At 44.8% G+C, this 25,450-nt stretch overlaps 1 protein-coding gene and 1 pseudogene across 1 annotated transcript in view; both read left to right on the plus strand.

The window, feature by feature from the left end:
* Positions 1 to 16,225, plus strand: part of LOC135517113 (translocating chain-associated membrane protein 1-like 1) — a 29,095-nt gene extending 12,870 nt beyond the window's left edge. Inside the window, exons 3-11 of the mRNA XM_064941143.1 lie at positions 458 to 582; positions 2,410 to 2,526; positions 2,696 to 2,754; positions 7,166 to 7,250; positions 7,475 to 7,545; positions 9,198 to 9,302; positions 14,476 to 14,619; positions 14,892 to 15,046; positions 15,429 to 16,225. Of these exons, the coding sequence (XP_064797215.1) occupies positions 458 to 582; positions 2,410 to 2,526; positions 2,696 to 2,754; positions 7,166 to 7,250; positions 7,475 to 7,545; positions 9,198 to 9,302; positions 14,476 to 14,619; positions 14,892 to 15,046; positions 15,429 to 15,499 (932 nt within the window). The 3' untranslated portion in view covers positions 15,500 to 16,225. The remainder of the gene's footprint in view (positions 1 to 457; positions 583 to 2,409; positions 2,527 to 2,695; positions 2,755 to 7,165; positions 7,251 to 7,474; positions 7,546 to 9,197; positions 9,303 to 14,475; positions 14,620 to 14,891; positions 15,047 to 15,428) is intronic.
* Positions 16,226 to 24,691: 8,466 nt separating this feature from the next.
* Positions 24,692 to 25,450, plus strand: part of LOC135517114 (nuclear receptor coactivator 2-like) — a 170,854-nt pseudogene continuing 170,095 nt past the window's right edge.

A 25,450-nucleotide genomic window follows, 5' to 3' on the forward strand; every position in this document is an offset into this window, starting at 1 on the left:
ACCTCGGTGTGGTTATAGGGCCGGCTCCGACAGTGGGACCTCTGTGTAGTTATAGGGCCGGCTCCGACAGTGAGACCTCGGTGTGGTCTGGTGGTTATAGGGCCGGCTCCGACAGTGGGACCTTGGTGTGGTTATAGGGCCGGCTCCGACAGTGGGACCTCGGTGTGGTTATAGTGCCGGCTCCGACAGTGGGACCTCGGTGTGGTTATAGGGCCGGCTCCGACAGTGGGACCTCGGTGTGGTTATAGGGCCGGCTCCGACAGTGGGACCTCGGTGTGGTTATAGGGCCGGTTCAATCTTGTCCAATACCGTTTGACATGTACTCTCTTATCGATTTATATTTCCCCCTGTCTCCAATCTGTCCATTTCACATGCAAAATACTCCCATCAGATGGTCCAGCAGAGACAGTAGGGAATAAAGGGTTAATTAAGGCGAAATGCTTTGTCTCCCTATCAGAGGGCCTATCAGAGGAGAGCGTGGTGAACCACTTCCACCACGGGCTGAAGGATGTGGCCACCATCTTCTTCTACATGCTGGTGGCCATCATCATCCACGCTATCATCCAGGAGTATGTACTGGACGTAAGGACACACTCAGACACACACACACACACACACACACACACACAGTGAAGAGGCACACACACACACAGTGACTCCGGGATGCTGGCCTTCGAGGCAGAGTTCCTCTGTCCAGTGTCTGTGTTATTTTGCCCATCTTAGTATTTTCTTTTTATTGGTCAGTTTGAGATATGACTTTTTCTTTTCAACTCTGCCTAAAAGGCCAGCATCCCGGAGTCGCCTCTTCACTGTTGCAGTGCAGTGTTTTGTGGGTACTATTTAATGAAGCTGCCAGTTGAGGACTTGTGAGGAGGCTGTTTCTCAAACTAGACCCTATAATGTACTTGTCCTCTTGCTCAGTTGTGCACCGGGGCCTCCCACTCCTCTTTCTATTCTGGTTAGAGCCAGTTCTGTGAAGGGAGTAGTACACAGTGTTGTACGGGATCTTCAATTTCTCACATGGAATAGCCTTCATTTCTCAGAACAAGAATAGACTGATGAGTTTCAGAAGGAAGTGTTTGTTTCTGGCCATTTTGAGCCTGTAATCAAACCCACGAATGCTGATGCTCCAGATACTCAACTAGTCTAAAGAAGGCCAGTTTTATTGCTTCTGTAATCAGAACAACAGTTTTCAGCTGTGCTAACATAATTGCAGAAGGGTTTTCTAATGATCAATTAGCCTTTTAAAATGATCAGCTTGGATTTGCTAACACAACGTGTCATTGGAACACAGGAGTGATGGTTGCTGATAATGGGCCTCTGTACGTCTATGTAGATATTCCATTAAAAATCTTCAGTTTCCAGCTACAATAGTCATTTACAACATTAACAATGTCTACAGTGTTTTTCTGATCAATTTGATGTTATTTTAATGGACAAAAAATGTGCTTTTCTTTCAAAAACAAGGACGTTTCTACGTGACCCCAAACCTTTGAATAGTAGTTTTGTGTTTAATAGTAATTTCAGTAATCAGCTCTTTTGCAAACATCAGCCACTTGACAGGTTGATGTACTATGTATTCTTCTAATAAAATTGGATAATTAATTACCTCTAACCTCTCTATACTATCTTCTAACCTCTCTCTATCTATACACCACCTCTAACCTCTCTCTATCTATACACCACCACCTCTAACCTCTCTCTCTCTATACACCACCACCTCTAACCTCTAACTCTCTCTATACACCACCACCTCTAACCTCTCTCTCTCTATACACCACCACCTCTAACCTCTCTCTCTCTATACACCACCACCTCTAACCTCTCTCTCTCTATACACCACCACCTCTAACCTCTCTCTATACACCACCACCTCTAACCTCTCTCTCTCTATACACCACCACCTCTAACCTCTCTCTCTCTCTATACACCACCACCTCTAACCTCTCTCTATCTATACACCACCACCTCTAACCTCTCTCTCTCTCTATACACCACCACCTCTAACCTCTCTCTCTCTATACACCACCACCTCTAACCTCTCTCTCTCTATACACCACCACCTCTAACCTCTCTCTCTATACACCACCGCCACCTCTAACCTCTCTCTCTCTCTCTCTATACACCACCGCCACCTCTAACCTCTCTCTCTCTATACAGCACCGCCACCTCTAACCCCTCTCTCTCTCTCTCTCTCTCTCTCTATACACCACCGCCACCTCTAACCTCTCTCTCTCTCTCTCTCTATACACCACCGCCACCTCTAACCTCTCTCTCTCTCTATACAGCACCGCCACCTCTAACCTCTCTCTCTCTCTCTATACACCACCGCCACCTCTAACCTCTCTCTCTCTCTCTCTCTCTATACACCACCGCCACCTCTAACCTCTCTCTCTATTTGTTATGCAGAAAATCAACCGAAAGATGCACTTCTCTAAGACCAAGCACAGCAAGTTCAACGAGTCAGGCCAGCTCTCTGCCTTCTACCTGTTCTCCTTCGGGTGGGGAACCAGCATCCTCATTTCTGTATGTGCTTTTAAACTATAATGTTTACTGTATTGTCGGGTGTTGCAAGATGTCGGTGGTTTTAAATGGTCTACATTCTGGGCTGTTTTGTTTACTGGGCTAGTGGTGTGTTCCTGTGTTTGTTTAAGACCATCTGATTGGTGTGTGTGTGACTTTGTTTCTCTTCCAGGAGAACTTCCTGTCCAACCCAGTGAGTCTGTGGGATGGATACCCTCATACCCTGATGCCGTAAGTCCTGAACCCTTTTTCTATGCAAACCCAAACATCTGACTGTTTTACATATCATCTTTGTAGTTGTTTCCTTGTAATGGCCAACGCTCATCATTCACAGTACTCCTCAGTTCCCTAATGTCAACTGGTGGGATATTTGCATAGGAGTGGGTGGCTTTGTTTAAACACACAGACAGAGTGTTTGTACTTAGAGAGCATTAGTTCCCTTAAGTATCTCTGTGGAAACCGTTCTGCTTATTCTAGCTTCAGATGTGTTCTTTGTTAGTCACAGGATTTCAGGTTGGAAAGGTGGTTAGTTAGGGTTAATAAGATGGTTAGTAAGGGTTAGTTAGGGTTAATAAGATGGTTAGTAATGGTTAGTTAGGGTTAATAAGATGTTTTGTTTACTGGGCAGTGGTGTGTTCCTGTTAATAAGGGTTAAGATGGTTAGTTAGGGTTAGTTAGGGTTAATAAGATGGTTAGTTAGGGTTAGTTAGGGTTAATAAGATGGTTAGTTAGGGTTAGTTAGGGTTAATAAGATGGCTAGTTAGGGTTAGTTAGGGTTAATAAGATGGTTAGTAAGGGTTAAGATGGTTAGTAAGGGTTAGTTAGGGTTAATAAGATAGTTAGTAATGGTTAGTTAGGGTTAATAAGATGGTTAGTTAGGGTTAATAAGATGGTTAGTTAGGGTTAGTTAGGGTTAATAAGATGGCTAGTAATGGTTAAGATGGTTAGTAAGGGTTAGTTAGGGTTAATAAGATGGTTAGTTAGGGTTAGTTAGGGTTAATAAGATGGCTAGTTAGGGTTAGTTAGGGTTAATAAGATGGTTAGTAAGGGTTAAGATGGTTAGTAAGGGTTAGTTAGGGTTAATAAGATAGTTAGTAATGGTTAGTTAGGGTTAATAAGATGGTTAGTTAGGGTTAATAAGATGGTTAGTTAGGGTTAGTTAGGGTTAATAAGATGGCTAGTAATGGTTAAGATGGTTAGTAAGGGTTAGTTAGGGTTAATAAGATGGTTAGTAAGGGTTAAGATGGTTAGTAAGGGTTAGTTAGGGTTAATAAGATAGTTAGTAATGGTTAGTTAGGGTTAATAAGATGGTTAGTTAGGGTTAATAAGATGGTTAGTTAGGGTTAGTTAGGGTTAATAAGATGGTTAGTTAGGGTTAGTTAGGGTTAATAAGATGGCTAGTAATGGTTAATAAGATGGTTAGTAAGGGTTAGTTAGGATTAGTAAGATGGTTAGTTAGGGTTAGTTAGGGTTAATAAGATGGTTAGTTAGGGTTAATAAGATGGTTAGGGTTAGTTAGGGTTAATAAGATGGTTAGTAATGGTTAGTTAGGGTTAATAAGATGGTTAGTTGGGTTAATAAGATGGTTAGTAAGGGTTAATAAGATGGTTAGTAAGGGTTAATAAGATGGTTAGTTAGGGTTAGTTAGGGTTAATAAGATGGTTAGTTAGGGTTAGTTAGGGTTAATAAGATGGTTAGTTAGGGTTAATAGGGTTAGGGTTAGTTAGGGTTAATAAGATGGTTGGTTAGGGTTAGTTAGGGTTAATAAGATGGTTAGTTAGGGTTAGTTAGGGTTAATAAGATGGTTAGTTAGGGTTAGTTAGGGTTAATAAGATGGTTAGTTAGGGTTAGTTAGGGTTAATAAGATGGTTAGTTAGGGTTAATAAGATGGTTAGGGTTAGTTAGGGTTAATAAGATGGTTAGTAATGGTTAGTTAGGGTTAATAAGATGGTTAGTAATGGTTAGTTAGGGTTAATAAGATGGTTAGTTGGGTTAATAAGATGGTTAGTAAGGGTTAATAAGATGGTTAGTAAGGGTTAATACGATGGTTAGTAAGGGTTAGTTAGGGTTAATAAGATGGTTAGTTAGGGTTAGTTAGGGTTAATAAGATGGTTAGTAAGGGTTAGTTAGGGTTAGTAAGATGGTTAGTTAGGGTTAGTAAGATGGTTAGTAAGGGTTAGTAAGATGGTTAGTAAGGGTTAGTAAGATGGTTAGTAAGGGTTAGTTAGGGTTAATAAGATGGTTAGTTAGGTTTAGTTAGGGTTAATAAGATGGTTAGTAAGGGTTAGTTAGGGTTAATAAGATGGTTAGTTAGGGTTAATAAGATGGTTAGTTAGGGTTAATAAGATGGTTAGGGTTAGTTAGGGTTAATAAGATGGTTAGTAATGGTTAGTTAGGGTTAATAAGATGGTTAGTTAGGGTTAATAAGATGGTTAGTTAGGGTTAATAAGATGGCTAGTTAGGGTTAATAAGATGGTTAGTTAGGGTTAATAAGATGGTTAGTTAGGGTTAGTTAGGGTTAATAAGATGGTTAGTTAGGGTTAATAAGACGGTTAGTTAGGGTTAGTTAGGGTTAATAAGATGGCTAGTAATGGTTAATAAGATGGTTAGTAAGGGTTAGTTAGGATTAGTAAGATGGTTAGTTAGGATTAGTAAGGGTTAATAAGATGGTTAGTTAGGGTTAAGATGGTTAGTTAGGTTAATAAGATGGTTAGTAAGGGTTAATAAGATGGTTAGTAAGGGTTCGTTAGGGTTAGTAAGGGTTAATAAGATGGTTAGTAAGGGTTAGTTAGGGTTAATAAGATGGTTAGTAAGGGTTAGTTAGGGTTAATAAGATGGTTAGTAAGGGTTAGTTAGGGTTAATAAGATGGTTAGTAAGGGTTAGTTAGGGTTAGTAAGATGGTTAGTTAGGGTTAGTAAGATGGTTAGTAAGGGTTAGTAAGATGGTTAGTAAGGGTTAGTAAGATGGTTAGTAAGGGTTAGTTAGGGTTAATAAGATGGTTAGTTAGGTTTAGTTAGGGTTAATAAGATGGTTAGTAAGGGTTAGTTAGGGTTAATAAGATGGTTAGTTAGGGTTAATAAGATGGTTAGTTAGGGTTAATAAGATGGTTAGTAAGGGTTAGTTAGGGTTAGTTAGGGTTAATAAGATGGTTAGTTAGGGTTAATAAGATGGTTAATAAGATGGTTAGTAAGGGTTAGTTAGGGTTAGTTAGGGTTAATAAGATGGTTAGTTAGGGTTAATAAGATGGTTAGTAAGGGTTAGTTAGCGTTAGTTAGGGTTAATAAGATGGTTAGTTAGGGTTAGTAAGGGTTAATAAGATGGTTAGTAAGGGTTAGTTAGCGTTAGTAAGGGTTAATGAGATGGTTAGTTAGGGTTAGTAAGGGTTAATAAGATGGTTAGTAAGGGTTAATAAGATGGTTAGTTAGGGTTAGTAAGGGTTAATAAGATGGTTAGTAAGGGTTAATAAGATGGTTAGTTAGGGTTAGTAAGGGTTAATAAGATGGTTAGTAAGGGTTAGTTAGCGTTAGTAAGGGTTAATGAGATGGCGAGTAATGGTTGTGTTAGTCACAGGATTTCCATAGTTAAGTGTCAAAGTAGATTTCTGCCTAATATAGACATACCAACAAACAAAAAGTAATTATTTATCACGAGAGCCATAAACAATACCTAGTAATGCTTATACTGACAAAGATTACAACCTCACCTTTCTAGTCAACGTAGTTATATTTGGCTGAGGAGGAGTCATTTGAGGGCACCAACTCAAGTACACCGTACAAATGACAAATCAGTGGAGATATATTTTTTCAACGTCATACTATAGTATTTCACCTTCTAACTAAATACATGTGATCGTACTTAATGACAGGCTTGGGACCGTTTCGTATATCTACCAGATAATTCTCAGCCCAGCATCCTCTGACCATATCAAACGCATGCGCTACTCGTTACAGCGTCAGCTTTAAAACACCGCGTGATATCTGTCCACCTGTGACCGAGAGGACACTGGTCTTGTTTCTATTCCACAAAATGATTTAGTATTCTTTCATGTTGAAAGCTCTAAACCCATCTGAGAACATCACAGTGACATGATGATGATACTGCTTGAGGTGCTCTCTCCTTTCATATGCCGTATCGTAAGCGGAGTTGCAAGTGTGTAAATTATTATGATTATTTTAAATAGGATTTGGGGGCGTTTCTTTTTAAATAGGATTTGGGGGCGTTTCTTTTTAAATAGGATTTGGGGGCGTTTCTTTTTAAATAGGATTTGGGGGCGTTTCTTTTTAAATAGGATTTGGGGGCGTTTCTTTTTAAATAGGATTTGGGGGCGTTTCTTTTTAAATGGGAGTTGTGAGGTGTTCTCTTCAAACCCTCCTCTGTGGAATGAGTGAATCATATCACTCAGCATGACTTCTCCTAGGTACCTCTGTGTGTAACCCGTCTAGTGCTATTTAATAGCAAATTGTAACTGCTTTTTTTTCTTTTTGTATGTGCAAAATGCTACTATAACATTGCCTTACCTACCTTAGTTGAATTCACTTTATTTATTTTGTTTTAAGTCGCTCTCGAAGTGTCTGCTAAATGAACTAAGAATATAAGGTAGTGATAGAATGGACTTGGTGTTTTTGTTTGTCCTGTTTGTAGGTTCCAGATGAAATTCTATTTTATCAGTCAGATGGGCTACTGGCTTCACGCTCTGCCTGAGATCTACTTCCAGAAGACCAAGAAGGTGAGCACTTGGTCTGTTGGAGTACTATGTGTACTCTGTGTATGTGTACTGATTGAATTGACTGAACTCACAAGTGTTAGTTCCTTGCTGATGTACTACTTGTGTTTCAAAAGAAGTCGAAACATTTTGATCACCAATTTGACTTGTCGTCATTACAGAGTTAAATGTTGGCTGTGTCCCAAGCAGTTTGTTTTCCTGAAATCTCTTTTGCTGTTCGCTTGCAGGAGGATGTTCCCCGTCAGTTGGTGTATATCTCTCTGTACTTAGTTCACATCGCAGGAGCTTACGTTCTCAAGTAAGACCGGTTCACATCAACAACACTCGAACATTATTGTTTTGTCCAATTGTACACAAGGCCAGTGGAAAATCTCTCTGAAAGATGCTTTACACACAGAGGCTTGAGGCTGGATCAGGGGGCTGACGACAGCAGGGCGGTTGGATCAGAGGGCTGACGACACCAGGGTGGTTGGATCAGAGGGCTGACGACAGCCGGGCGGTTGGATCAGAGGGCTGACTACAGCCGGGCGGTTGGATCAGAGGGCTGACTACAGCCGGGTGGTTGGATCAGAGGGTAGACTACAGCCGGGCGGTTGGATCAGAGGGTAGACTACAGCAGGGCGGTTGGATCAGAGGGCTGACTACAGCCGGGCGGTTGGATCAGAGGGCTGACTACAGCCGGGTGGTTGGATCAGAGGGTAGACTACACCAGGGTGGTTGGATCAGAGGGCTGACTACACCAGGGTGGTTGGATCAGAGGGCTGACTACACCAGGGTGGTTGGATCAGAGGGCTGACTACAGCAGGGCGGTTGGATCAGAGGGCTGACTACAGCCGGGCGGTTGGATCAGAGGGCTGACTACAGCCGGGTGGTTGGATCAGAGGGTAGACTACACCAGGGTGGTTGGATCAGAGGGCTGACTACACCAGGGTGGTTGGATCAGAGGGCTGACTACAGCAGGGCGGTTGGATCAGAGGGTAGACTACAGCCGGGCGGTTGGATCAGAGGGCTGACTACAGCAGGGCGGTTGGATCAGAGGGCTGACTACAGCAGGGTGGTTGGATCAGAGGGTAGACAACACCAGGGTGGTTGGATCAGAGGGCTGACTACACCAGGGTGGTTGGATCAGAGGGCTGACTACAGCCGGGCGGTTGGATCAGAGGGCTGACGACAGCAGGGCGGTTGGATCAGAGGGTAGACTACAGCCGGGCGGTTGGATCAGAGGGCTGACGACACCAGGGTGGTTGGATCAGAGGGTAGACTACAGCCGGGCGGTTGGATCAGAGGGCTGACTACAGCAGGGTGGTTGGATCAGAGGGCTGACTACAGCAGGGTGGTTGGATCAGAGGGCTGACTACAGCAGGGTGGTTGGATCAGAGGGCTGACTACAGCAGGGTGGTTGGATCAGAGGGCTGACTACAGCAGGGTGGTTGGATCAGAGGGCTGACTACAGCAGGGTGGTTGGATCAGAGGGCTGACTACAGCAGGGTGGTTGGATCAGAGGGCTGACTACAGCAGGGTGGTTGGATCAGAGGGCTGACTACAGCAGGGCGGTTGGATCAGAGGGCTGACTACAGCAGGGCGGTTGGATCAGAGGGCTGACTACAGCAGGGCGGTTGGATCAGAGGGCTGACTACAGCCGGGCGGTTGGATCAGAGGGTAGACTACAGCAGGGAGTTTAGATCAGAGGGTAGACTACAGCAGGGCGGTTGGATCAGGGGGCTAACTACATTTTTACTCTGTCCACGGCTCCTCTTTTTTGATATGACAATTAGATGGTTGGAAATTAACACACCATAGCAAGGCTCGGGTTCATGGTTAAAATGGCACTTTTCTAGCCAAAGAAAGGCGAAGTATTTCCTTACCTCTCTGTGAGGCTCGAACCTTCTAATTAGTTGTCATTACTGTGGTAACAGAGGGATCTAACGGCGTCCATTTTGTGTCTTCCAGTCTGAATCGTCTGGCTCTGGTCCTGCTGGTGTTGCACTGCTTCGTAGAGCTTCTCTTCCACGTGTCCCGCCTGGTCTACTTCAGCAACGAGAAGAGGCAGACTGGGTGAACACACACACACACACACACACACACACACACACACACACACACACACACACACACACACACACACACACACACACACACACAGAGAGACAGAGACAGAGACTGGGTGAACACACAGACTGGGTGAACACACACACACACACAGAGACAGAGACTGGGTGAACACACAGAGACTGGGTGAACACACACACAGAGACTGGGTGAACACACACACAGAGACTGGGTGAACACACACACACACACACAGAGACTGGGTGAACACACACACACACACACAGAGACTGGGTGAACACACACACACACACACAGAGACTGGGTGAACACACACACACACACACAGAGACTGGGTGAACACACACACACACACACAGAGACTGGGTGAACACACACACACACACAGAGACTGGGTGAACACACTCACACACACACAGAGACTGGGTGAACACACTCACACACACACAGAGACTGGGTGAACACACTCACACACACACAGAGACTGGGTGAACACACTCACACACACACAGAGACTGGGTGAACACACACTCACACACACACAGAGACTGGGTGAACACACACAGAGACTGGGTGAACACACACAGAGACTGGGTGAACACACACTCACACAGAGACTGGGTGAACACACACTCACACAGAGACTGGGTGAACACACACTCACACAGAGACTGGGTGAACACACACTCACACAGACTGGGTGAACACACACTCACACAGAGACTGGGTGAACACACACTCACACAGAGACTGGGTGAACACACACTCACACAGAGACTGGGTGAACACACACTCACACAGAGACTGGGTGAACACACACTCACACAGAGACTGGGTGAACACACACTCACACAGAGACTGGGTGAACACACACTCACACAGAGACTGGGTGAACACACACTCACACAGAGACTGGGTGAACACACACTCACACAGAGACTGGGTGAACACACACTCACACAGAGACTGGGTGAACACACACTCACACAGAGACTGGGTGAACACACACTCACACAGAGACTGGGTGAACACACACTCACACAGAGACTGGGTGAACACACACTCACACACAGAGACTGGGTGAACACACACTCACACAGAGACTGGGTGAACACACACTCACACACAGAGACTGGGTGAACACACACTCACACACAGAGACTGGGTGAACACACACTCACACACAGAGACTGGGTGAACACACACTCACACACAGAGACTGGGTGAACACACACTCACACACAGAGACTGGGTGAACACACACTCACACACAGAGACTGGGTGAACACACACTCACACACAGAGACTGGGTGAACACACACTCACACACAGAGACTGGGTGAACACACACTCACACACAGAGACTGGGTGAACACACACTCACACACAGAGACTGGGTGAACACACACTCACACACAGAGACTGGGTGAACACACACTCACACACAGAGACTGGGTGAACACACACTCACACACAGAGACTGGGTGAACACACACTCACACACAGAGACTGGGTGAACACACACTCACACACAGAGACTGGGTGAACACACACTCACACACAGAGACTGGGTGAACACACACTCACACACAGAGACTGGGTGAACACACACTCACACACAGAGACTGGGTGAACACACACTCACACACAGAGACTGGGTGAACACACACTCACACACAGAGACTGGGTGAACACACACTCACACACAGAGACTGGGTGAACACACACTCACACACAGAGACTGGGTGAACACACACTCACACACAGAGACTGGGTGAACACACACTCACACACAGAGACTGGGTGAACACACACTCACACACAGAGACTGGGTGAACACACACTCACACACAGAGACTGGGTGAACACACACTCACACACAGAGACTGGGTGAACACACACTCACACACAGAGACTGGGTGAACACACACTCACACACAGAGACTGGGTGAACACACACTCACACACAGAGACTGGGTGAACACACACTCACACACAGAGACTGGGTGAACACACACTCACACACAGAGACTGGGTGAACACACACTCACACACAGAGACTGGGTGAACACACACTCACACACAGAGACTGGGTGAGTTGAGGTTACACAGCACACTTCAAAGCCCTACAACAAAATATCCCTATAAAGCCAACTTGGCATTTTAGCCCAGGATGTTAGTCAGTAGACAGGTGTTATGATTGTGTTTATCTATTAAGACAGCTGTTCTGGACGACTGTGTGATCACTCTCTGCGAAGCCGATGTGAGTAAGACCTTTAAACAGGTCAACATACACAAGGCAGCGGGGCCAGACGGACTACCAGGACGTGTGATCCGTGTGCTGACCAACTGGCAGGTGTCTTCACTGACATTTTCAACATGTCCCTGATTAAGTCTGTAATACCAACATGTTTCAAGCAGACCACCATAGTCCCTGAGACCAAGAACACACAGGCAACCTGCCTAAATGACTACAGACCCGTAGCTCTCAAGTCCGTAGCAATGAAGTGCTTTGAAAGGCTGGTCATGGCTCACATCAACACCATTATCCCAGAAACCCTAGACCCACTCCAATTTGCATACCTCCCCAACAGATCCACAAATGATGCAATCTCTATTGCACTCCACACTGCCCTTTCCCACCTGGACAAGAGGAACACCTATGTGAGAATGCTACTTGTTGACTACGGCTCAGCGCTCAACACCATATTGCCCTCAAAACTCGGCACTAAGCTAAGGACCCTGGGACTTAGCTCCCTCTGCAACCTCCCTCTGCAACTGGATCCTGGACTTCCTGCCGGGCCGCCCCCAGGTGGTAAGGATAGGTAACAATCCATCTGCCACGCTGATCCTCAACACGGGGCCCCCAGGGGTGTGTTTATCTATTAGACAGGCGGTCTACTACAGGTCGTGCTCAGGCCCTCCTGTACTCCCTGTTCACTCATGACTGCATGGCTAGGCACGACTCCAACACCATCATTAAGTTTGCAGACGACAACAACAGTGGAAGCTCATGATCCCCGACAACGACGAGACAGCCTATAGGGAGGTGGTCAGAGACCTGGCCGGGTGGTGCCAGAATAACAACCTATCCCTCAACGTAACCAAGACTAAGGAGATGGTTGTGGACTACAGGAAAAGGAGGATCGAGTACGTCCCCATTCTCATTGACGGGGCTGTAGAGCAGATTGAGAGCTTCAAATTCCTTGGCGTCCACATCAACAAATTATCATGGTCCAAACACACCAAGACAGTCGTGAAGAGGGCACAGCAAAGCCTATTCCCCCTCCGGAAACTAAAAGGATTTGGCTCAGATCCTCAAAAGGTTATACAGCTGCACCATCAGCTGCAACCACTGGTTGCATCACTGCCTGGTATGGCAACGTCTCGGCCTCCGACTGGAAGGCACTTCAGAGGGTAGTGTGTACGGCCCAGTACATCACTGGGGCAAAGCTTCCTGCCATCCAGCACCTCTACACCAGGCGGTGTCAGAGGAAGGCCCTGAAAATTGTCAAAGACCCCAGCCACCCTAGTCACAGACTGTTCTCTCTACTACCACATGGCAAGTGGTACCGGAGTGCCAAGTCTAGGACAAAAAGGCTTCTCAACAGTTTTTACCCCCAAGACATAAGACTGTTCTCTCTGCTACCCCAGACTCCTGACTATATGGTTACTATTTGCATTGTGTGACCCCCCCCCACAACCCCTCTATTTACATTGCTGCTACTCTCTGTTTATCATATTTGCATAGTCACTTTAACTATACATTCATGTACATACTACATCAATTGGCCCGACCAACCAGTGCTCCTGCACATTGTCTAACCGGGCTATCTACATTGTGTCCCGCCACCCACCTACTACACCTGTTGTATTCAGCATTTCACTGTGAGGTCTACTACACCTGTTGTATTCAGCATTTCACTGTGAGGTCTACTACACCTGTTGTAGTCAGCATTTCACTGTGAGGTCTACTACACCTGTTGTAGTCGGCATTTCACTGTGAGGTCTACTACACCTGTTGTAGTCGGCATTTCACTGTGAGGTCTACTACACCTGTTGTATTTGGCATTTCACTGTGAGGTCTACTACACCTGTTGTATTTGGCATTTCACTGTGAGGTCTACTACACCTGTTGTATTCGGCATTTCACTGTGAGGTCTACTACACCTGTTGTATTTGGCATTTCACTGTGAGGTCTACTACACCTGTTGTATTCGGCATTTCACTGTGAGGTCTACTACACCTGTTGTATTTGGCATTTCACTGTGAGGTCTACTACACCTGTTGTATTTGGCATTTCACTGTGAGGTCTACTACACCTGTTGTATTCGGCATTTCACTGTGAGGTCTACTACACCTGTTGTATTCGGCATTTCACTGTGAGGTCTACTACACCTGTTGTATTAGTAGAGAGTCGGCATTTCACTGTGAGGTCTACTACACCTGTTGTATTCGGCATTTCACTGTGAGGTCTACTACACCTGTTGTATTCGGCATTTCACTGTGAGGTCTACTACACCTGTTGTATTCGGCATTTCACTGTGAGGTCTACTACACCTGTTGTATTCGGCATTTCACTGTGAGGTCTACTACACCTGTTGTATTCAGCATTTCACTGTGAGGTCTACTACACCTGTTGTATTCAGCATTTCACTGTGAGGTCTACACCTGTTGTATTCAGCATTTCACTGTGAGGTCTACTATACCTGTTGCATTCAGCATTTCACTGTGAGGTCTACTACACCTGTTGTATTCAGCATTTCACTGTGAGGTCTACTACACCTGTTGTATTCAGCATTTCACTGTGAGGTCTACTACACCTGTTGTATTCAGCATTTCACTGTGAGGTCTACTACACCTGTTGTATTCAGCATTTCACTGTGAGGTCTACTATACCTGTTGCATTTGATTTGATGATAGTGTTTATCTATTAGTCAGGCGGTCTACTACAGGTCTTGTGTTTATCTATTAGACAGTCGGTCTACAGGTCTTGTGTTTATCTATTAGACAGTCGGTCTACAGGTCTTGTGTTTATCTATTAGACAGTCTACTACAGGTCTTGTGTTTATCTATTAGACAGGCGGTTTACTACAGGTCTTGTTATGATGGTGTTGATGAAGAATGGTAATGTAACACGTGTCTGTCTCTCCACAAGGTTCTCCATCTGGGCGGTGCTGTTTGTCCTTGGACGGCTGCTCACCCTGTCCCTGTCTGTCCTGACTGTGGGCTTCGGCCTGTCCAACGCTGATCAACAGGGACTGGACCTGCCTAACGGGAACTTCAATGTGCTCATAGTTCGGTGAGAGAGAGCGTGTGATGGGGTGGCTTGGCTGGGGTGAAACTTAACTAAAGACAATTAACTAGTTGTAGTAGGTAGAAAGTTCTTTCAGATGGTAGAGAAAAGAGGATTAGGAACACAGTCTAGTAAAGAAATGAGCCACTTCGACTGGAACTGTGTTCTCACAGTCTGGACCCAGTTTGGCTATTACCTCAAATGTAATATTTGGTGTCTAACTACTGTCTCTTCTCTTCCCAGGATCGCTGTGTCTAACTACAGTCTTCTGTCCACAGGATCACTGTGCTGGCTACCATCTGTGTGACTCAAGCCTTCATGATGTGGAAATTCATCAACTTCCAGCTGAGGAGGTGGAGAGAGCAGGCCCAGGTCCAGCCCGTGAAACCCAGGAAGCTCCAAGCTCCCAAGACCAAGTCCAAGAAAGACAAAGGTGAGTCACGATGTTGTCGAAGTTAAAACACGTCTTGTTCTTTCTCTGCTTTTAAGTTGTCTGCTTTTTAATCGGGATCCATCTAGAATTTTTATTTAATCAGTCAAGTCAGTTAAGAACAAATTCTTATTTACAATGACAGCCAACCGGGGAACAGTGGGTTAACTGCTTGTTCAGTGGCAGAACGACAGATTTTTACCTTGTCAGCTCTGGGGATCCAATCTAGCAACCTTTCGGTTACTAGTCCAAAGCTCTAACCACTAGGCTACCTGCCACCCCTTGAATATGTTCATTAGGGTTAAAACGTAGAGCTGGATAGTTTGGCTTTTCTTCATCTGTTGTTTGCGCCAAGAACATTGACTTCATCCTCTGTCCTTGGCAGCCAATGGGGTGAACGGAGTGAGTTCCAACGGAGCCGATTCGCCGAGAGCAAAGAAAGAGAAGTCTTCGTAAACTACCCCCCCCCTTCGCAGTTCCTCCAACCAAACCCCGTGTCTCCTCCGGCCCCCTTCAGGCAGCATCCAGCCTTCTCATTCCACTGCTCTGTATGCTGTCTATGGCCCAATCCCAAATCCATCCCTAGACCCTTGTGGAGATCTAAGAGGAAATGATTGATTCAAGCAACATGGTGAAACTTTCACCTAGAATATCAGAGAGCCGAGTTGTACTAAGCCCATATTGATTACACCTGTCATATCATCTCAGATCCCCTCAAGGGGGTTTCATTTGGGACTGTTCATCTACAACAGCTAAAGGAGGATAACTCCTTCCAACAGGACTACAAGATCCAGAATGCATCTTGGCTTCATCTGCTTGTTGCCAATCTCCAGTGCTGACCATTCCCAGAATCGTTGTGACACTGCTGTGTCATTATTACAGCGAGAGAAAACCATGAAAGAACAAAGAACTTATTTAAAAGTGCCTATTCATAGACTGTACAGGATGTGCAGATTTTAAAATGTCAGGAAAGATATGAGCTCAGTATTTCAGTAAACACGCCCCACCCCCCCAAGCCAGTTATTTATCAGACTGTATCCTGTGACATGTTCTGTTTGTTTAACAAAAGGTCTTCTGGATTCAGTCCCATTTATTTGGAACCACCTGAGGAAAAATGCACCTGCTGACCTATTTTTTAAATGACCTCATTTCCTGTTTGTTTTTTTGTTTTTTTTTTTTGGGGGGGGGTTTTTTTTTTCATCAACACAGACAGGTTTCTAGAATGGATGGGTGTAATTGGTTCATTTGGAATGGATGGGTGTAATTGGTTCATTTGGAATGGATGGGTGTAATTGGTTCATTTGGAATGGATGGGTGTAATTGGTTCATTTGGAATGGATGGGTGTAATTGGTTCCACTGTATTGCTTTAACCTACCAGTTTGTGTGCTTCTCAAATGGCACCCTATTCCCTACATTGTGCTCCACTATTGACCAGAGGTGTAATGGCCTTGGTCAAACTTAGAGCTACTACATAGGGAATAGGGTCCCATTTGAGTCGCAAGCATTCTTTCAGGACACTGGCGGTGAGGATGAAGGAACGGGAACGAGGATAGGAAGCCATTCTAGTGTATTTGGACTTTTTGTTGTTGTTGTTGTTGCTTTTCAAGCCTTTTGCTTTGGTGCTGTAAAAAAAAGGCCTGACCCCTGTTGAGTTCTGTTAATGTATCCTGTGGCCTTTCCTTTGCTGAAGTAACCACTGATCTAACAAGATTGGATAAGGCCCCCCCCCCCCCCAAACCCAGTCAATGGCAGGATCAGTGGTCACTGTGAAGGGAGAAAATAATTATTGGTCCTGCATCCCAAATGGCACCCTATTCCCTATATAGTGCACAAGAGCCACTATGGAATCAGGTCAAAAGTAGTGCACTACATAGGGAATAGGGTGCCACTTTCGGATGCACAACCCTAGTGAAAACATGGTTGCCATTGGCGATTGGCTGCCTTCATTCGAGAGCCTGCAAAGCCAAAATCTGTAGTTTTTTTAATATAAGTGATGAGGATCCTATCACAGAGGTTATTAGAGGACATATTTAGTGTTATTAATATTAGTGTTGTTTTCTTTGTTGGAGAATATGGCATTGAGGCCTACTTTTTGGTCAACAAACCCTTGAGTGGTTTGTGTTTGTCATTGTCTGTTTCAAATGGCAACCTATTCTCTTTATAATGTTGTCCTGTGTCCAGTAGAGTACCGAAGGGCCCTGGTCTAAAGTAGTGCACTATATAAGGAATAGGGTGCAATAGGGCTCTGGTCAAAGTAGTGCACTATATAAGGAATAGGGTGCAATAGGGCTCTGGTCTAAAGTAGTGCACTATATAAGGAATAGGGCCACTAGGGCTCTGGTCAAAAGTAGTGCACTATACAGGGAATAGGGTGCCATAGGGCTCTGGTCTAAAGTACATGGTTGCACTATATAAGGAATAGGGTGCCATTTGGCTCAAAGCCAAAATCTGTAGTTTTTTTACTATATAAGGAATAGGGTGCAATAGGGCTCTGGTCTAAAGTAGTGCACTATATAAGGAATAGGGTGCCATAGGGCTCTGGTCTAAAGTAGTGCACTATATAAGGAATAGGGTGCCATAGGGCTCTGGTCTAAAGTAGTGCACTATATAGGGAATAGGGTGCCATTTGGCTCGGCCTAAGTAGTGCACTATATAAGGAATAGGGTGCCATTTGGCTCTGGTCTAAAGTAGTGTACTATATAGGGAATAGGGTGCCATTTGGCTCTGGTCTAAAGTAGTGTACTATATAGGGAATAGGGTGCCATTTGGCTCTGGTCTAAAGTAGTGCACTATATAGGGAATAGGGTGCCATTTGGAACTGTATTTTTGTGTCTCCTTTTGAACATGTTCATGGGAATATAATTTGATGTTATGAATGAGGAAATGTTGTGTTTTTCGATTTTATCCCTCTATTTTACTTTAACTGAACGTGCCAAATCAGAGCTCTCACCATGACGGGATCTTTCTTTCCTTTAACATGCTCACTCGTTGCCATTAAATAATTTACACGGAAAGAAATGTGTCCAATTTTATTGAACTGAGATGGTATTTTGGTAGAAATATGCTGATGTAGTGACGTTGTGTAATGTTTGACGGTGATATGTGGTTGTTACCTACCTTTTTGAATGCACTGCCTGGTATAAGATGGATGCTAAATTACCAAAATGTTAAATGGAATGTTTATTCATGTTGTAAATCATATCAATTAATCACTTAACTACCTCAGTTTTTTAAGAACACAACTATAATTTTATTTATATGTAAACTATATTATGAGAAACTATCATCTTTTGGAATGAACGCAAACGCCAATGAATAAACTTTAACTAGAGGTCAAAGTTCATGAGCTGAAACTAATGATGTATATAAACCCTGGAATGCTAATGTTATGTATTGGCCAATGAGAGGCTTGGAAGCCACTGGTCGGCCATATTGGAACTCCCCAGAAGGAGCAGTCCTCCATAGAAATGAATGGAATTCTACAGTCATGCAATTAAATGTTTCAAGGCCAAAATTACATCAAAAGTAAATTTGTTGTTGTGGGGACATTAGAACTTTTTATTTTTTACATTTAGCTCGTATAATATAATTTAAGGTTACACATTCAGGTGTCTAATAGATGTAAAAAAAATAAAGTTGACATGCATTTCTACAGCTTCAAATATGTTTTACAACAGTGGGGGAGTACAAAGATGGAGGTGCCACGACTTCAAAACAGTGCCCACTGTAAGTCATCTAGTGTGCATACATAAATCATTAGTTGAAACAAACTAAATCCCTGCTGTACCACTGCCAACCACACGGTGGAGCTACGGTTCACACAACCTGCTATCAAAGACATGCAATTTGGTTGTGAACTGAAATATATATATATATATATATATCTCTCTCTGAACAAAAATATAAATGCAATATGGAACATTTTTATAGCCTTTACTGAGTTACAGTACATATTAGGAAATTGGTTAACTGAGAAAAATTAATTAGGCCCTAATCTACAGATTTCATGACCAGGAAAGCTTGATGCCAAGTCAGTTGTACAACTGAATGCATTCAACTGAAATGTCTTCTGCATTTAACCCAACCCCTCTGATTCAGAGGAGGTGCTGTGGGCTGCTAATCGACATCCATGTCATCGACGCCCAGAGAACAGTGGGTTAACTGTTCAGGGATAAGGATAGGTATTTGTTCGTCACATGGGGCGGCAGTGTAGCCTAGTGGTTAGAGCGTTGGACTAGTAGCCGGAAGGTTGCAAGTTCAAACCCCCGAGCTGACAAGGTACAAATCTGTCGTTCTGCCCCTGAATAGGCTGTTCCTAGGCCATCAATGAAAATAAGAATTTGTTCTTAACTGACTTGCCTAGTTAAATAAAGGTAAAAAGTCCCTGTTCCCAAGAACAATTAGGTAACCTGTCTAAATGACTACCAACCTGTAGCACTCACGTCTGTAGCCATGAAGTGCTTCGAAAGGCATGGCTCACATCAACACCATTCTCCCAGAAACCCTAGAGCCACTCTAATTTGCATACCACACCACAGATGATGCAATCTCTATTGCACTCCACACTGCCCTTTCACACCTGGACAAAAGGAACACCTATGTGAAAATACTGTTCATTGACTACAGCTCAGCGTTCAACACCATAGTGCGCACAAAGTTCATCACGATGCTAAGGACCCTAGGACTAAACACCTCCCTCTACAAATGGATCCTGGACTTGCTGACGGGCCACCCCCAGGTGGTAAGGGTAGGTAACAATGCATATGCCACGCTGATCCTCAACACGGGGGCCCCTCAGGGGTGCGTGCTCAGTCTCCTCCTGTACTCCATGTTCACCCATGACTGTACGGCCAGGCACGACTCCAACACCACCATTACATTTGAAGACGACAACAGTGATAGATCAAGATCACTGACAACGACAAGACAACCTATAGGGAGGAGGTCAGAGACCTGCACGTTGCTGCCAGGACAACAACCTCTCCCTCAACGTGATCAAGACAAAGGAGATGATTGTGGACAACAGGAAAAGGAGGACAGAACATGTCCCCATTCTCATCGACGGGGCTGTAGTGGAGCGGGTCGAGCGCTTCAAGTTCCTTGGTGTCCACATCACCAACCAACTAACATGGTCCAAACACACCATGACAGTTGTGAAGAGGGCACGATAAAACCTATTCCCACTCAGGAGTATGAAAAGATTTGGCATGGGTCCCCAGATCCTCAAAAGGTTCTACAGCTGCACCATCGAGAGCATCCTGACGGTTGCATCACTGCCTGGTACGGCAACTGCTTGGTCTCCGACTGCAAGGCACTACAGAGGGTAGTGCGTACGACCAGTACATCACCGGGGCCAAGCTTCCTGCCATCCAGGACCTCTATACCAGGCGGCGTCAGAGGAAGGCCCTAAAAATGGTCAAAGACTCCAGCTACCCTAGTCATAGACTGTTCTCTCTGCTACCCCATGGCAAGCGGTACTGGAGCACCAAGTCCAGGTCCAAAAGGCTTCTAAACAGCTTCTTCCCCCAAGCCTTAAGACTGTTCTCTCTGCTACCCCACGGCAAGCGGTACCGGAGCACCAAGTCTAGGACCAAGAGGCTTCTCAACAGCTTCTACCACCAGGCCATAAGACTGTTCTCTCTGCTACCCCACGGCAAGCGGTACCGGAGCACCAAGTCCAGGACCAAAAGGCTTCTCAACAGCTTCTTCCCCCCAAGCCTTAAGACTTCTGAACTTCTTCTTTTATCCTGCTGCTTCTCTCTGGTTATTATCTATTCAGAGTCACTTTAACTCTCCACATACTCTGTACCTCATATAGCCTCCACCTGACTCTGACCGTAACCCCTGTATATAGCCCCCTGTATATAGCACATTGACTCTGTACTAGTACCCCGGTACCCCCTGTATATAGCCTCCACATTGACTCTGTACCGGTACCCCCTGTATATAGCCTCCACATTGACTCTGTACCGGTACCCCCTGTATATAGCCTCGCTACTGTTATTTTACTGCTGCTCCTTAATTATTTGTTATTTTGCTATTTTTTACTTAACCAACAATGCAGTTTTAAGAAAAATAAGTGTTAAGGGCTTGTAAGTAAGCATTTCACTGTAAGGTCTACACCCATTGTATTCAGCATTTCACTGTAAGGTCTACACCCATTGTATTCAGCATTTCACTGTAAGGTCTACACCCATTGTATTCAGCATTTCACTGTAAGGTCTACACCCATTGTATTCAGCATTTCACTGTAAGGTCATGCATTTCATGTAAGGTCTACACCCATTGGACAAATAACATTAGATTAGAGATAGCATTTCACTGTAAGGTCTACACCCATTGTTTCAAAGTAGGGCTGTGGATTTCACTGAAAACCCATTGTATCACCCATTGTATTCAGCATTTCACTGGTGTGAAGGTCTCCATTTATTCGCCTCAAATAACATTAGATTAGAGATACCGTTTCTTTTTAAAGTAGGGCTGTGGATCAGAAAACCAGTATCTGGTGTGACCTCCATTTGCCTCATGCTGCGCGACACATCTCCTTCTCAAAGAGTTGATCAGGCTGTTGATTGAGGCCTGTGGAATGTTGTCCAACTCCTCTTCAATGGTTGTGTGAAGTTGCTGGATATTGGCGGGAACTGGAACACGCTGTCGTACACGTCGATCCAGAGCAAACATGCTCAATGGGTGACATGTCAGGTGAGTATGCAGGTTATGGAAGAACTGGGATATTTTCAGCTTCCAGGAATTGTGTTACAGGTCCTTGCGACATGGGGCCGTGCATTATCATGCTGAAACATGAGGTGATGGCAGTGGATGAATGGCACCACAATGGACCTCAGGGTCTCGTCACGGTATCTCTGTGCATTCAAATTGCCATCGATAAAATGTAATTATGTTCATTGTCCGTAGCTTATACCTGCCCATACCATCACCCCACCTTCATCGTGGGGCACTCTGTTCACAACGTTGACATCAGCAATACCGCTCACCCACACGGCGCCTTACACGTGGTCTGTGGTTGTCCTGGTTTGGCGTGGTTACACGTGGTCCGTGGTTGTCCTGGGTTGGCGTGGTTACACGTGGTCTGTGGTTGTCCTGGGTTGGCGTGGTTACACGTGGTCCGTGGTTGTCCTGGGTTGGCGTGGTTACACGTGGTCCTGGGTTGGCGTGGTTACACGTGGTCTGTGGTTGTCCTGGGTTGGCGTGGTTACACGTGGTCTGTGGTTGTCCTGGGTTGGCGTGGTTACACGTGGACCGTGGTTGTCCTGGGTTGGCGTGGTTACATGTGGTCTGTGGTTGTCCTGGGTTGGCGTGGTTACACGTGGTCTGTGGTTGTCCTGGGTTGGCGTGGTTACACGTGGTCTGTGGTTGTCCTGGGTTGGCGTGGTTACACGTGGTCCGTGGTTGGCGTGGTTACACGTGGTCTGTGGTTGTCCTGGGTTGGCGTTGGGTCGTGGTTACTGGGTTTGCGTGGACCGTCTGGTTGTCCTGGGTTTGCGTGGTTACACGTGGTCTGTGGTTGTCCTGGGTTGGCGTGGTTACACGTGGTCTGTGGTTGTCCTGGGTTGGCGTGGTTACACGTGGTCTGTGGTTGTCCTGGGTTGGCGTGGTTACACGTGGTCTGTGGTTGTGAGGCCAGTTGGACGTACTGCCAAATTCTCTAAAACCATGTTGGAGGTGGCTTATGGTAGAGAAATGAACATTCAATTCTCTGGCAACAGCTCTGGTGGACATTCCTGCAGTCAGCATGCCAATTACACACTCCCTCAAAACTTCAGACATCTGTGGCATTGTGTTGTGTGACAAAACTGCACATTTCCATGTGGCCATTGATTGTTCCCCAGCACAAGGTGCACCTGTGTAATGATCCTGCTGTTTAATACGATTCTTGATATGCCACACCTGTCAGGTGGATGGATTATCTTGGTATATGAGAATGTCTCACGAATAAGCTTTTTGTGCGTAACATTTCTGGGATCTTTTATTTCAGCTCATGAAACATGGGACCAACACTTTACATGTTGCGTTTATATTTTTGTTCGGTGTATAATTGCCAAATCAAGTGTTTAGGTTAAAACATTTAAATATAAAGTCCTAAGATAACCAGCACAATTTAGACAATTTAATTGGAAAATCTTCAGTTTATGCAAATGTGGCCTATATTTAATTGGTCAGTAGACCATTATCACAGGAATCAAGGTGGCCTAATATCTTAATATTATGTAATAGCAGTGGTTTTGATACTGGTGATGCTATTTGGGAGACCTATGTGTTGAAATAATTCCATTTAGCGGTTGTAAGTAGATAAGCTGATTCAGCTAGAATTGTTGTAGTAGATAAGGACTTGAAGGAGAGGTACTTAAGCCACATGTTTATCCACAGACAATTGTCACTTTAACCTCATTTCTACGAATCTCCCCAGCAGACCAAAGTGACGTTGCAAAAATAAACAGAAGAATTATAGAAACCTGTGTGTCCAAAATGGAACCCTAATCCCTATAGAGTGCACAACCATATGGGCCCTGGTCAAAAGTAGCGCACTGTGAAGGGTATAGGGAGGCGTACGGGACGCAGGCCCAGATATTTAAGGAGACGTTTGTTATTACGCTCTTGCTATCAAGCGAGACGAGGAGGAGGACTGTTTCGCTGTCTCCTGTCCAAGGTCTAGTCTGCTCTGTGATGACGACTGTGGTATCTTCATTCACTGAGAAGAGCTGCATTCATGCCCTGTTGCCCACGTGAGCCTTTAATTCGTGACTACTTGTAGGAGGACGTGTTGATTATTGAGTATCAGACAAATTTGCGTCTTTGGTTTCAGTGTGTGCGTGTATGTGTGTTTCTGTGTGTGTGTGTGTGTGTGTGTGAATCATTCATTACAGCAGTGTGATTTGTGGATTCAAAAACAGTTTTTAAAATGTGTGTGTGTGTGTGGGTGTTCACGCAACTCTGCGACCTGAGCATGCAGTCCTCTCTGCACAAGACCTGAGTCAGACTCTAGAATCCTCTCTGGTTCTTTCTGCTTTGCTCATCAATTTCCTTCCTTTGCATCCCAAATGACAACTGATTCCTTTTAGTGCACTACTTGGACCAGGAACCTATAGGGGTCTTTGTGAAATCTCGTGCAACTATAGAGGGAATATAGGGTGCCATTTGACATGACTAGTTCATCTGCAGCAATGGTCATGTCTCATATGTTTCCTATTTGTGTAATAACTACACGTGATATTACTTGCTAGGAATATATCTGGGGGATACTTAATAATAAATATATAACTGAATAGTTGCATTTAGCCTACATGTTGCCGTAAGTAGGTTCAATAGGTTATGGCTAAAGCAATGTGTTAGGGCTGTAGTCTATCTATGCTGTCAAGTCATCTTGAATAACTATGCATTTCGTATTCTATCCTCTTTGATTAACTAGCTAAATCACGGGTGTTTCTCTCCGCTGTCTCTCCGTGCTATATCATCACTATGATGGGTTGTTGCTGTTTGTTCGCTGTCTTCCATACCGGAGAGAGACCATCCCCCTGCTAACCGACTGGCTCCTCTCCGTGGTGCCGTGATGTGATGTGTGGGGGAGGCTTTCTAGCGAGATAAACAAGCAGCCAGTCAGCATCGGGGTTTCAGCCAGCACAGAGCAGTCAGAGAGGAACATGGCCGCAGCACATTTCGCTCGCGCTATAGCTGTTCCTCCCAACCGAAGGTCAGACCGGGTTGATTAAACATACAGGATTTAACAAGAGCACGAGCGACGGAAAGTTTCACATCGTAAGTACGCATGTGGGCTTTTGTTGTTTTGTTTGATTCGCTGTTTTTTGGTGTGCAATTCCGTGTCCTAATTTTTTTTGCGAGGGATTTAATATCTGAAACAGTGTTGGTACGTTAGCTTGCTGAGCAAGGCAGCGCTGACTGCTAGCGTCGGCTACCACCGGGGAAGCTCGATCACTAAACAGACATGTTTTTACAATTTTATATTCCTTTACCTTGCCGCACTTGATCCATTTTCACTACTCGTTTCCGTGATTGGCAGTGCTTTTGCATGCATGTATTTCGTGCACCGGGGAATACTTTTATCTTTCTGAGTGTGCTTGTTGTCAGTGACTGAAGTTCACGGATCCCAATAGCGCTAGCCAGCCATTAGCTAGTTACAACAGTGGACATTGTGAATGTTTTCAGAGACCCTCTCTCTCCTCGGCTATTTAACTTTAGTGTTTAGAACGGGCTTTTAAATCCAGAGCAGGGATCGGATTGCTCATATCCACGAATCACCCTTAGCGTAAATATAAATAAAAAGGTAAACAACTTTGTTTACGTAATGCTCCCCATATCAGTGACTTTAGTGAGTCAGCTTTCTTTCTGCGTCGTGCAAAGCTTGCTTCGCTACAATGTGGAAAAGTTGC

The sequence above is a fragment of the Oncorhynchus masou genome, chromosome 28 (assembly GCF_036934945.1).
Source record: "Oncorhynchus masou masou isolate Uvic2021 chromosome 28, UVic_Omas_1.1, whole genome shotgun sequence".
In the NCBI taxonomy this organism is placed as follows: domain Eukaryota; kingdom Metazoa; phylum Chordata; class Actinopteri; order Salmoniformes; family Salmonidae; genus Oncorhynchus; species Oncorhynchus masou.